Genomic DNA, 14,948 nt, shown 5'->3' with positions numbered 1-14,948 from the left:
TCTGTACAACTGCAGATTGAGAAAAGCACTGAGATTGTTTCAATAGTCCTACTAGGGGTTGAGTTAACCAGTGTATATAGTTAGTAAATGGAATATGATTTGTACTAAATATTAAAATAAGTCTTATGTATGAAACTCCCATCTCAGACAGTCAGCTACGTCACGCACGCAGGAGAGTGACCAGGCTGAACCCCTGCCTTGACTCTACAGGAAGGCTCCAGTATTTCACCAATGGTGCCACATCAATGCCAGGACCTATCTTTGTAAACAAATACCTTTTGCCCTGAATGTTTGAACAATTTCACAATAAGGCAAAATAGTAGATGGGATAATCAGTATCTGGGAACAGTTACCAGTATGCAGAACTAGCAAGTTACAAGTTGTTCTAAAGTTACATTATCCACACTTTTCTGGTACTAAAATTACAACAGATAATCAGGGCTTATATACCTGGCCTTGAGTGGACAAGTGGCAACACACTGGGAAGAGAGGTTAGCCTGGGCTCTTCACTGTGAGGCAGATGACACATGTACTATTCAAAATTGCTGCCAGTCAGTCAAAAACTTAAGTGACAGTCAGCAATAGCAAATTTGCTAACAAAAACAACATACAGATGATGCTGCCAATTATCTTGCACATCCACAGTGACCATACATTATCCTGTAGCAACAGCCACTTCACATTCAGGAATAAGCAAGTCATTTATCATCTGCTACTGTCTATTACCAACTTTTCGTAATACATTTTAAGAACTAATTGGTAGCAATTTTGATAAGTACCACAGCACCACTTATCAGAAGTCTGTATGGAATGCAATGTGAAATGTGGGTGAAGGATCAGAATGATTCACTTGACAACTCATCACAAAACTTAGAATGGTGGGTTAAACCACATCACACTACAGGAGACCATATGCAGTATATGCATTTGAGTTAAAAGGGACATGTGATTTAATACTGTAACTGATGTTCTTGATAATTTTCCAAGTTTCACCCTCATTCTATTCACAATCACTAAATATATATATATATATATATATATATATATATATATATATATATATATATATATATATATATATATATATATATATATATTATATATATTATAATATATATAATATATATATCATAATATATATATATATATATATATATATATATATATATATATATATATATATATATATATATATATATATATATATATATACACATATATATATATATATTATAATATATATATATATATATATATATATATATATATATATATATATATATATATATATATATATATATATATATATATATAGACATTTGCAATTTTAGAAAGTGCCTGCTCATAAATAGTGAGTGCTGACATACTGTAAAAGAAAATGGCATTTTGAATTTTGGTAGTAATATCATAAATGTATCACTTAAGTATATCTCTAGAATGTGGGCCTCAAAAGATGTTATTCAAAGTTAGCACTGTATACATTTCAGTTTGCGCAAGACACCTATTCATTACATTCTTTCAATAATCTTGAATTAGCTTCTGCATATTCATTATATATCACAGTAATTCATTAATCAAATAAAAGACACTCAGAATTATTATATCCTTAGATAAACCATTTACAGCTGAATATGTGGTAGGTTACAAATGGTTTCCAGAGCTATTTTTCCTGATCAAAGAAAGCTAGATCCTTCACCCACTATGAGAGGGGCTGATAACCTGTAAAATGTTCAGGTAGCTTCTGCAATGAAGTAAGCACTGCATGTGATCTTTCTGTATAGAAAGTACATCCTGTACTCTATTTAGATGCTCTTGGTATGAATCTCCCTGATTTCAGACTGCAATTATTTAACAGTAAAAAAACACAGAAATGTTAAATAACGTGACTGCTGCCTAAAAACTGTTTTATACATAAATATTAATAACCCATTACTCTTGTACTACTGTATGTTATATGAAACAGCAGACAAATCATATGTGTCAGAATCAAAGTTGTATTACAGTCTTATCAAAAGAGGTGAGTAGAGATTACCATCCCTGATACAAATATGGCGAAACGCTGAGGTTATGAAGACATGAGAGGGATCTTTGGGGCTGTTGTGGTGGTGGTGGTTAAGGGGGGGCAGGCATGCCGTTATTTGCCAGGATAATCCCTGATACCTTGTTGTCAGAGAAATGAGGGAGCACCCTGGACACAGCTCTTGAGTCACATTTTACAGATAAAAAGACAAGGAAAATCATCATTTTGTACTCCTTTCATTCAGCATTGGTGAGAAAACTACCATGACTTTTCTGTCAGGGAACATCAAGCCCAAACTGTGTGACTGAGAGCCATATCCACAATGCTTACAGTGTAAACACCAAACAACAACTAGCTGTTAGTGGCTACAGTGGGGTGCCTGACCCAGCCCCGCTCATTTGATGATCTCAAGTACCCACACTGACAACATTTGTACACTTGGGTCAAGGCACACGCATCAAGTCCACTGTGGGTTGGATGGGCACAGCTGCCACATACCACCGCAGCAGCTGGGCCAGGCCTTGTATACGTATGAATACCCGCATCAGACCAGAGGAAACTCTTGGTGACTGGGGCCTGCGAGGGAGGGTAGCTGGGACTGAAACCCAGGAACCATTGCAGCTACTGCACTGTTGTCAGTGGAGGTTGTGGGGATGACGCTCTTGTTGCACCAGAGTTGTAATGATGGTGGTTGGATTGGTGTGGACTGTTTACATGCTGCTGCCCTGTACCTCCCACCACTGCTTTGTCCAGCTCCATTCCTACTTCACTGTCAGTAGCACTCAAAGTTGTGAGGCTCGTAAGGTTGGTGAGCCCTTCATGTGAGGCTCCACTGTGGTTGTGTTGGTGTGCTGGTGATGGGTGTTGGTGTTCTGGTGATGGGGGCTGAGCGCCATCTAGAAAATTGCTAGGCTGGTCTCTCCTTCCAACTGTCTCCCCAAGTTCTTGTCGGTGGTTTTGATGGGACTGGTTCCTGCTCGTGGCACCATTACTGCTGCTAGCACCAAATACTAGCTGTTCATTTTCTTCCTCTGATCCACCCTGTGAGAAACAAAACAATAAATTATTATGAATGTAACATGAATTTTCATGAATATTTTGTACCATCATTTTTTCTTCTACATTATGGTGTAATTTTAGCTTCTGGAATATTTTATATTTACCCAGAAATGCTTCATACCTGAGCTTCACCATGATAACCAGGCTGCAGTTGCTCTCGGCTCCTGATAAATCCATTACACCGTGGATTATTCAACCCATTCACTTGACTGTCTGGGTAACCTCCCTAGAAAATGAATTTAAAGGTGTATTTTTCTTTTTTCTTTAATGAAGCCAGGGGCACTCTTGCACAATGCATGTCTGTAGCTGAGCCAAAATTTTCACACATCTATTAAGTTTTTTAATGAACAGTTTACTATTATGTGTCATGTTTGATATCTCCTGTGTTCATTATTATCATAAAACCCCAGGACCCCTTTATGGGGCCCCTGCAGCTTCAAGACTACACAACACTCAGTAGCAAGGAAATGATGGACTCCTTTGGAGTGAAAAGTTCCTTGCTGAGACTGTACTCTTTTTCATCCAATGACAATAATACAATCTTGCTGAAGGTGACTTTTTACTCATGGTGTAACCCCAAGCAGTTGGAGTCCATTAAGCTGCATGCAAGTACAGTCTTCTCCTAACACACTCCACTAACTTTATAAACCCAATATTAAAAAAATGACAGCAATGCTTCAAGTATTTTACAAAGGGATCCAAGGGATCCATGTGAGTTAAGGGAAAGGAGCCAACTGCATCATAGACAGTACTACTTAAAATTCTTATTCATCAATTGCATTTTTCAAGCAATAATCATCTCTAACTGACTCACAGATGTTTGATTCAATATGACTCTTCTAAGTTGCTTCTCATTCTATACTCTGGGTAGCAAGCTCATAAACAAGCCATTCACTTACTGTCACATACAACAATCAGTTAAAACCAGATCTGCTAAAAGGAAACTACACATGAAAGCAAAACGGGCAATAGAAATGAAAACACAAGAAAACGAAAGAACATGTTAAAGAGAATGGTCAGAGATTAACAAACTTGATCAAGGGTTGAAAAACTGATGAAGAATTTCATAAATCATGAAGAGTCATGAGACTAGAGAGGAATCAAGAAATCTAAGAAACATAATCTATCTATGAGCTTGATAAAAAATACAGCTTAGTGGAGGAGATTCAGGAGATATTAAACCAGGAAAGAAGGTGAAGATATCAAAAAGCAAAGTCTGGTGGGTCTTCTCTGTATGTACTAGAAGCTGTTCAGTCAGAAGAAAGGATAAAATGCAATAAAAATCTTTAACGAACAATATATTTGGCAGGAAACTGCAGAAACAATGTCAACAGCCATTCAGATTGAGGAAAGGACAAAAGCATATACAAAGTCTATTGAATCAGTATTGAAAGCTGTTCAGTTAGAGAAAAGGACCAACACATAAACACACACAAAGAGTGTCAACAGTAGAGGGCAGGGAAATTTAGAAAGAGCAATTTTGGTAACAGATCAACAGACACAGATCATGAAGAGTGATGGAGAGGAATGCAGACCCAGGGTGGCACAAACAGAGGTATACAGGAAATTAAGTGAAGTGGTTGAAAGAATAATAAGCACAGGTAGAGATGAAGCAATCAAGGAATTTTATGGAATAGTTCATGAATGGTTTAAAAAAAATAAAGAGTATACACAATCAGAACTTGCTTGCTCAAAGAATAATTACAGAGAAAGGTTGACACTTTCACACTAAGGGAACTAGCTAAAAAGAGGGCAGCACCAAAATTAGAAAGATTGGTACAGGAGCAGGTTGATAGATGTAAATTACCAAGTATATTTTGCTTGGGAAATCATACACCAGAGAGTGAAGAAAGGGGAAGGAGGGAGGAAATGCATATCAAAAGGTTATTGGAAGCTGAGAATGCTAGATGTGATTTCCATGACTAAAGAAAGAAGAAGAATTAGTGGGCATGACCAAGATGTAATGGGAAGGCCAGTTATGGCTATCTTTGACTTGAAACCATCAAGCCAGGAAGTACTTAGAAAAGCTAAGAATCTTAAAGGCAAGGTGGAATTCAGTGGGATATTCATCAAACATAATAAACCAAAGGAAGAAAGGGGGAAAAGTAAAGTTTTATGTCAAAAGACATAAAACTCAAGACATTACATGTGGCAAGGGGATGGAGTAGCCCCACTAGAACTGGAAAGAGGGCAGGGGAGTTAGGAGACAGTGGTGTCAGACTGGAAGTAATGTGTCCAAAATTTTAAGTGATTATTAGTTAGTGGTAGAACATGCAATGCTATTACTGAGTGGCTGTTGGCAACTCAAAGGTGGGCCATTTTGATAAATGTTTCTTTCCCTGTACCTTGAAGCTTTGGAAACTCTCTACCTTCTCATTTCTTTCCCAATAACTATGACCTGGCACATCTTAAAAGACAGGTTTTTCACTTCCTCCAAAATTTGTAGATACTTTCCTGCCCCTTTTTTTCCATTTCATTATCCTCTCTATAATTCAATTAAGGCTTGGCCTTAATGTGGACTTTTACCCATCAGTGGAGCTTCCAATGTAAAAAAAAAGAAAAAAAGAAAGCAGGAATTAAAGGATCGTGTAAGTGAAAGAAGAACCTGATGTTGTTCATGTTGTTGAGACTAAACTTAACAAAAAGATATATTCTCACTTGTTCTGCCCACTGGGGTACATGACAGCAAGTAAGGAGAGAAAATGGAAAGGAGGGAGAGAATGAGCCTTCTAAATAAAAGCTAGACTAAAGTTTCATGAAATGGTAGAGAGGGCCCATTCATACAATACATTATGAGAAGAGTAAATGTATGGAAGAAAAGCATAGTGGCAAAATGATATTATCTTCTAAACAACTGCAATGATCTAGAACACAAACACAACAAAAACAATGAAGGAACAAATAGGACGGTATATAAACCAGTGAAACATTCACTTCTTGGAGATAGTAAATTACTGATAATTAAGGATTTCTATCACAAAGATACAGACTAGCAGAATTTCGATTCTCATGGTGCAGAGTCATGGAGACAAAGGTTTTTAGAATGTATACTGGAAAATTTCCTATACCAGCATGTCAAGGAGCACATCATGGTAAGCAGGATTGATACTATATCATTGCTGGATCTTATCTTCACACATATACTCACATAAATATTGAGAACATTATATATGATAAACCTAATGAAAGAAGAAATCATGTAGTGTGTAGAAGCTGACACTCAGTGTTGCTGCTATTCTGCAGTAGTAGTGAGTGGTGGGCAACCAGTGACCCGAGAAGTACTACCATCTGGGTTTCAGGAGGGACAGTGGCTGCAGCGCAGTGAGCTAGCACTGCAGCACTAATTATATTCCTTCTTCCAGGCAATCTAGTATCTAGTGGCTGCAGTGCAGTGAGCTAGCACTGCAGCACTAATTATATTCCTTCTTCCAGGCAATCTAGTATCTAGTGGCTGCAGTGCAGTGAGCTAGCACTGCAGCACTAATTATATTCCTTCTTTCAGGCAATCTAGTATCTAGTGGCTGCAGCAAAGTGAGCTAGCACTGCAGCACTAATTATATTCCCTCTTCCAGGCCCAGATTTCTGTCTTTTCCCCTTGCCTCAACCACCTGTAGGTTGCTGGAATCAGCCCCAATCTCAAACACTTTTTTAACAAACACCATGCTTTAAATAGCTTACACACATCCTTATCTCTTTTTCTATTTTTTCTTAATTTGCAAACTTTAATGGATGGCAATAAAGTAATCACAGAACTCTTTAGCACCACTTCAGAACAGTGTCACCTGTCAATAGGAGTTGCATAGATTCTATGACCCACTTGACTACCATCATGAAACTGGGATCCATTCCACTTCCACAACTACAGCTCCTAGACCATTTCTGCAACATTCCCAGTCTTAATTCTAACCATCCATTTGTTAACCACCATCTGATTACCTCTTCCCTGATCTTTTACTGCTTCTCCTCTACACTATCAGATCTCCAATTACAATATATATCATTGTTCCCATTCCAAGAGTGGAACTGTGCCTACTGTAATGGAAATACACCTGTTGCTTGCCTCATGGATCTTGAGCTTCTTAACTTTGATGCAATCAAGCTAAAAAAAAAATCTCTTTCTTTTATGTTTTGTTTATTTCCTCCTCAATTCCTCCAACTATGTACAACTCTTCAACTATCTAACTTCTTGCCACAAAATTCTGCTCTCTTCTCATCCACATGCTGAGAACCACTATGCAAGGGATTTCCATGTGCACCACAAGGATTGGGTGGGCTCTATTTGGGATGATCCTGGTAGAGCTGACGTATTTTCTTTTCCTCTTTTCAATAATCTAGAACAATCAATCAAACACTCTATCTGAGTTCCCGACCATCACAACCATTCTTCTACTGTTTATTTCTAAACCCTCCCACAACACATACACCATTTTAGCCCTCTTAGGATCTTCTGATCAAAATCTTATTTTCATCACTTCTAATTGGAAACACCCATCCTCTGTCCTCTCACTGGTTATACCTGCACAGCTTCTTCATTGACTTTTCCTGTGGTGGATACTGCTTTTCTGGATGGGATGCCACAAGCTGTGCAAAACGCATAGCATAGGTTATCTTGGCTAAGACTGATGCCTATATCCCATTCACATTTTTTGTCTTCAACTGTGGTTTAATCACGCCTGCTCTGATGACTATTGCATCAGGAATGTTATGTACCAGGCCAAGAAACTCTTCCCTTCCTAGAAACCCACTCTGCTTTCATTTCTGCTTGGAATCATTGTAAAGCTGTTCTTCAAAGAGCCAAATGCTAATTTCTGCTTAGAATCATTGTAAAACAGTTCTTTGCAGAGCAAAATGCATGAAAAGAAAGTGTGCTGACTTCTACAGACAAATCTTTTTGGTGCTTTACTAAAAGCATCTCCAACAATGTCTATAATTCAACTTTCCCTGCTTTTGTCCAGCCTGATCTACCTATTATTAACTCTCCAATTGATAAAGCCATGCTTTCTGGCATCTTCTTTTTCTTTAACTCAGCTCTGGATGATTCAAGCTCTAATACTACACCCCTACCTACCTCTGAACATCAGCCATCATCTATATTCTCCTGCTGCAGGGTATTTCAGGTACTCTCCCAGATCCAGGAGGATAAAGCATATGGCTCATATAGCATACCTCCACCTGTTCTAAAGGAGTGTGCCTCTGAGCTAGCACCAATCCTTGCTTGCCTACTCTGTCTAAACAACCAGACTTTCCCTTCTACTTGCAAGAATGTCTTTGTTCAGCCCATCCCTAAGAAAGGTGACCACTCTAACCCTCCAGCTATCACCACATTACTCTCACTTCTGCAATCTTTAAAGTCTCCAAAATTCTCCTAAATTATCACTTTCTCAAACACTTAGAATCCCAATCCTTTCTCTCAGATCACCAGTAAAGATTTTGCAGCATTACGTCTACTGGAGATCTCACCTGTGCGACTCACTTCAGGTCCTCCTTTCTCTTAGGATAAAACTTTTGTCATAGCCCTCAACATCTCCAAAGCATTAGACAAGGTGTGGCAAAAGTCTTTACTTTCTATACCTGCTTCTTTAATTTTGCTGCTTCTCTCAGTTCTCTAGAGCACAGTTTCCTCTCCGGCCATTTCATCACAGTAGTTGTCAATGGAATGACTTCCTGCTCTAATCTTATCAACAGAGATGTTCCTTCCTTCATCCCTTTAATACAAATTCTCTTTCTCATATCAACCACAATTCCTCTCATTCGGACCTGTGCAGCATTTCAGACTGGGAAAGCAGTAACCTTGTAAAATCTAAGCGCTACAATGCAATTTCTCCCTATAAATCCCACCCTGTTCAATTTCAAAACACCACAATTCAACCATGTATTGATATAAACATGATGGGCATAACCATTTCCTCCACTCTGTCCTGGAAACCCAAAAGCTGTGAGTACTGTATAGATGACGAAATTACTTTCCTTTTGAGTTGCTGTTTTCATCCCTGAGGAAGGGAGGAAAGAATTCTACCTCCATGTTCTCTGCATGTTGTAGGAGGCAACTAAAGGGGGGTGGGAGTGGGGGGTCTGGAAACCCTCCCTCTCTTGTATATCAATTTCTACAAAAAAAAAAAAAAAAAAAAAAAAAACAGGAGCCAGATGAGAATGCTCCATTCTCCTCTAAGGCTCTGACTGGGGTTCCTGAATATGTGTGGAAGAGAGAAGAGATAGGTAGTATGATAAAGGAAAGAAATCTGGATGTTCTAGCTCTGAGTGAAACAAAGCTCATGGGTAAAGGGGAAAAATGGTTTGCAAATGTCTAAGGAATAAAGTCAGGGGTTGGTGAGAGGACAAAAACTAAGGAAGGAGCAGCACTACTTCTGAAGCAGGAGTTGTGGGAGTGGAGTGTGTGGTGGAGTGTAAGGAAGTAAATTCTAGCTCAATGTGGGTAAAACTAAAAGTGGATGGTGAGAGATGGATGATCATGCTTATGCACTAACCATGAGGAAAAAGATCATGAGAGGCATGTGTTTTGGGAGCAGCTGAGTGAATGTGTCTGCAGTTTTGATGTACAAGACCAGGTATCAGTGATGAGTGATTTAAATGCAAAGGTAGTAATGTGGCAGTTGAGGGCATAATTGAGGTACATGGGGTATTCAGTGTTATTAATGGTAATGATGAAAAGATTTTGGAGTTGCGTGCCAAAAAAAGACTGGTGATTGGGGATACCTGGTTAAAAGAGTGGGATATACACATATATACATATGTGAAGAGGAGAGATGGTCAACGGGCATTATAAGATTACACATTAATTGATAGGCGTGTAAAAGAGAGACTTTTGGATGGAAATGCGCAGAGGGAGAGCTACTAGTGGAATGTCTAATGTCATGGCAAAATTGGAGATTGGCGGAAGTTTTTGAAAAAGAGGAAATGCTTCTGGAGAGAAGAGAGTGGTGAGAGCAAGTGAGTCTGGAAAGGGATTTATACCAGGAGAGATTAAGTGTTGAATAGCAAAAGGTGAGATTAAATGAAGTGAGGGGAGAGAGAGAGGAATGGGAGGTATTCAGGGAAGCAGTGATGGTATGTGCAAAGTTGCTAGTGAAAGAGAAAAGAGAGGCATCTGGGTAGTACTTACATGGATGGATTCCAAATGATTGGGAGATGTACAAAAGAAAGCAGCAGGTCAAGAAGGAAAGAGCAGGGGTTGAAAAAGAGGGCAAATGAGAGCTGGGGTGAGAGAGTATCATTAAACTATAAGGAGAATAAAATGATATTTTGGAAGGAGGAAAATAATGTATGAAAGACAAGAGAACAAATGGGAGCAACAGTGAAGGGATCAAAAGGGGAAGTGATGGAGTGAGTATTTTGAAAGACTGTTAAATGTGTTTGATGATAGGGTGGCAGATGTAGAGATTTTTGTTTAGGTGGTATGTGAAGTGAGAGAATCATGGAGAGTGGTTTGGTGAAGAGGTAGTGAAAGCCTTATGGAAGATGAAATGCAGCAACAAGGATGGCATTGTTGTTGATTGGTTGGTAAGGATATTGTTACGAACCTGTGTGTTAGTTTTGTCTATGTTGTAGAAAGCTGTATGTTGTAGGTAAGCCATGTGGTGACCTGGGGGTCTCAACAGATTCCTCAGCCACTCCCACGCCGAATGGTCATTAAGGCCCTGCCTGTCGCATCGACCTGCTAATTATTCCTCAGGTAGTGTTGTCAAGTGACCTGGGGTCAGCTACAAGGTCATGTCCAGGAAAGGTCGCCCCCTCATCCTCCATGCATTGTCAGAGATGCAGGGCTGGACCTGAAGTGGTATGACGGCCAGACCTTAGGCCTCCAGCCAATCACAGTTGGGATGAGGGCGTGGCAATCAGTTTTTTGACCAATCAGGAGTACTTGTATGTGGTCATTCCTCCCTATCATAGCCAAGATGAGGCAGGTCAGGGCGGGGCTGGCTGCTTCTCCAATAAAAGCCCCTGATGACATGCCCGGCAGGCAATGTAAGTATTCCTTGTCTCAAACCCCGTAGGCAGTGCTGCCCACTGTGGCCCACTACGACCATTATGTATTGTAATATCATAGAATTGACCACCTAATAAGTGCGACCATTATGTATTGTAACTTGTTATAAAATTGCCCACCGAATAAGTGTATCTTTTATCATGTCTCTATAGTCAAACTGTTATAATAGAAAGAGATCTGGTTTGAAATCTTACTTAGAATATTAAGTGTTAGTGTAAATATTTGTACCCGATTAATATGCTTCTGTTATTTTTTATTCTTTATTTCTTGTATTATACAGTTTTAACCCTGGTGTTTAATTTCATCCCACATCTCTAAGATAGCGTAATCCAGTATTGCATAACAATACTGTGTGTGTGTGTTTTGATCATGGTGAGGGGATGAAGATTAGCAGAATGCATGTATCACTGTATAAAGGCAAGTGTGTGTTCAAACTACAGAAGTATAAATTTGTTTAGTACAATTGGTAAGCTGTATGGCAGGGTATTGATTGAGAGGATGAAGGGATATACAAAGCATTAGATAGGGGAGAAGCAGTGTAGTTTCAGAAGTGGTAGAAGATGTTAGGATCAGGTGTTTGCAGAAGGTCTTAAGAATATATGGTGTGGGAGGTAAGCTACTAGAAGCAGTGAGAAGTTTTTATCAAAGGTGTAAGACATGTGTACAAGTAAGAAACCAGGAGAGTGACTGGTTCCACATGAAGGTCTGTGGCAGGGTATGTGATGTCACCATAGTTGTTGAATTTGATTATAGATAGGGTGGTGAGGACCTGAGAAGTGAGTTGGTTGTTGTTTGCTGATAATATAGCATTGGTGATCGACTGGAGTGAGAAACTGCAAAAGTTGGAGACTGAGTTTGGAAAGATGTGTGAAAGGAGAAAGTTGAGAGTAAGTGTGAATAAGAGCATGGTTACTTGGTTCAGTAGGGTTGAGGGGCAAGTTAACTGGGATGTAAGTTTGAATGGAGAAAAATTAGAGGAAGTGAAGTGTTTTAGATATCTGGGAGTGGACATGGCATGGAGGGGAGTGAGTCTCAGGGTGGGGGAGGGGGCAAAGATTCGGGGAGTAATGAGGAATGAGTGAAAAGTTATTTGGGAGGGCACAAATGGATATGGTTGAAGTAAAAGCAGTCCTAACAATATTATATGGTTGTGAGGGATGGGCTATAGATACAGTTGTGGAGAGTAGGGTAGATGTGTTGGAAATGAAATGTTTGAGGATAATATGTGTAGTGACGTGGTTTGATCGAGTAAGTAATGAAAGGGTAAGAGAGATAGGTGGAAATAAAATGAGTGTGGTAGAGATAGAAGAGGGTGTGTTGAAATGGTATGGACATGTGAAAAGGATAAGTGAGGAAATGATGACAGAGATAGAAGAGGGTGTGTTGAAATGGTATGGACATGTGAAAAGGATAAGTGAGGAAATAATGACAAAGAAAATATATGTCAGAAGTTGAGGGAACATGGAGAACAGGGAGACCAAATTGGAGGTGGAAGGATGAAGAGAAAAACATTTTGAGTGATCGAGGCCTGAACATAGTAAAAGGTGTGCATGGAAGAGAATGAATTGGAATGATGTAGTGCACTGGAGTCAACACTGTTGATGAACTGAACCAGGGAATGTCAAACATCCAGGGTAAACCACACAAAGGTCTGTAGGGACTTGATATGGATAGGGAACTGTGGTTTTGGTGTATTACACATGACAGATCATGTGGATGTAAGATGGGGGCTTTCTTCGTCTGTCTCCTAGCACTACCTTACTGACACAGAGGGTGGAAATCAGGTGTAGATAAAACATGAGAATGTATGTAATTTGTTCTTCTTTCATGCATTCATGCTGTTTCTTATAGGGCTGAATGTTGTTAAGAATAAATATTGTCTAGCAAATATGAATATATACATGTGAATATATGTGTATAAATATATATATATATATATATATATATATATATATATATATATATATATATATATATATATACATATATATATATCTTTCTTTTCTTTTAAACTATTTGCCATTTCCCGCGTTGGCGAGGTAGCGTTAAGAACAGAGGACTGGGCCTTTTTTGGAATATCCTCGCCTGGCCCCCTCTGTTCCTTCTTTTGGAAAATTAAAAAAAAAACGAGAGGGGAGGATTTCCAGCCCCCCGCTCCCTCCCCTTTTAGTCGCCTTTTACGACACGCAGGGAATACGTGGGAAGTATTCTTAATCCCCTATCCCCAGGGAATATATATATATATATATATATATATATATATATATATATATATATATATGACTTGACCCTCAACCCTACTGTACCTAATAACCTTGCTCTTATTCACATTTACTCTTAACTTTCTTCTTCCACACACTTTACCAAACTCAGTCACCAGCTTCTGCAGTTTCTCACATGAATCCGCCACCAGCGCTGTATCATCAGCGAACAACAACTGACTCACTTCCCAAGCTCTCTCATCCCCAACAGACTTCATACTTGCCCCTCTTTCCAAGACTCTTGCATTTACCTCCCTAACAACCCCATCCATAAACAAATTAAACAACCATGGAGACATCACACACCCCTGCCGCAAACCTACATTCACTGAGAACCAATCACTTTCCTCTCTTCCTACACGTACACATGCCTTACATCCTCGATAAAAACTTTTCACTGCTTCTAACAACTTGCCTCCCACACAATATATTCTTAATACCTTCCACAGAGCATCTCTATCAACTCTATCATATGCCTTCTCCAGATCCATAAATGCTACATACAAATCCATTTGCTTTTCTAAGTATTTCTCACATACATTCTTCAAAGCAAACACCTGATCCACACATCCTCTACCACTTCTGAAACCACACTGCTCTTCCCCAATCTGATGCTCTGTACATGCCTTCACCCTCTCAATCAATACCCTCCCATATAATTTACCAGGAATACTCAACAAACTTATACCTCTGTAATTTGAGCACTCACTCTTATCCCCTTTGCCTTTGTACAATGGCACTATGCACGCATTCCGCCACTCCTCAGGCACCTCACCATGAGTCATACATACATTAAATAACCTTACCAACCAGTCAACAATACAATCACCCCCTTTTTTAATAAATTCCACTGCAATACCATCCAAACCTGCTGCCTTGCCGGCTTTCATCTTCCGCAAAGCTTTTACTACCTCTTCTCTGTTTACCAAATCATTTTCCCTAACCCTCTCACTTTGCACACCACCTCGACCCAAACACCCTATATCTGCCACTCTGTCATCAGACACATTCAACAAACCTTCAAAATACTCATTCCATCTCCTTCTCACATCACCACTACTTGTTATCACCTCCCCATTTACGCCCTTCACTGAAGTTCCCATTTGCTCCCTTGTCTTACGCACCCTATTTACCTCCTTCCAGAACATCTTTTTATTCTCCCTAAAATTTACTGATAGTCTCTCACCCCAACTCTCATTTGCCCTTTTTTTCACCTCTTGCACCTTTCTCTTGACCTCCTGTCTCTTTCTTTTATACTTCTCCCACTCAATTGCATTTTTTCCCTGCAAAAATCGTCCAAATGCCTCTCTCTTCTCTTTCACTAATACTCTTACTTCTTCATCCCACCACTCACTACCCTTTCTAAACAGCCCACCTCCCACTCTTCTCATGCCACAAGCATCTTTTGCGCAATCCATCACTGATTCCCTAAATACATCCCATTCCTCCCCCACTCCCCTTACTTCCATTGTTCTCACCTTTTTCCATTCTGTACACAGTCTCTCCTGATACTTCTTCACACAGGTCTCCTTCCCAAGCTCACTTACTCTCACCACCCTCTTCACCCCAACATTCACTCTTCTTTTCTGAAAACCCATACTAA

At 39.4% G+C, this 14,948-nt stretch overlaps 1 protein-coding gene across 1 annotated transcript in view; it reads right to left on the bottom strand.

Annotated features, from left to right (window-relative positions):
* Positions 1–1,319: 1,319 nt before the first annotated feature.
* LOC139764751 (protogenin-like) overlaps positions 1,320–14,948 on the bottom strand; it is a 1,310,239-nt gene continuing 1,296,610 nt past the window's right edge. The window contains exons 26-27 of the mRNA XM_071691615.1: positions 3,201–3,305; positions 1,320–3,061 (exon numbers count right to left, since the gene is read on the bottom strand). Coding sequence (XP_071547716.1) covers positions 2,642–3,061; positions 3,201–3,305 — 525 coding nt within the window. The 3' untranslated portion in view covers positions 1,320–2,641. The remainder of the gene's footprint in view (positions 3,062–3,200; positions 3,306–14,948) is intronic.

The sequence above is a fragment of the Panulirus ornatus genome, chromosome 51, assembly GCF_036320965.1.
Source record: "Panulirus ornatus isolate Po-2019 chromosome 51, ASM3632096v1, whole genome shotgun sequence".
In the NCBI taxonomy this organism is placed as follows: domain Eukaryota; kingdom Metazoa; phylum Arthropoda; class Malacostraca; order Decapoda; family Palinuridae; genus Panulirus; species Panulirus ornatus.
The sequence above is the reverse complement of the archived record's forward strand: the minus strand, read 5'-3'. Positions and strand labels throughout refer to the sequence as shown.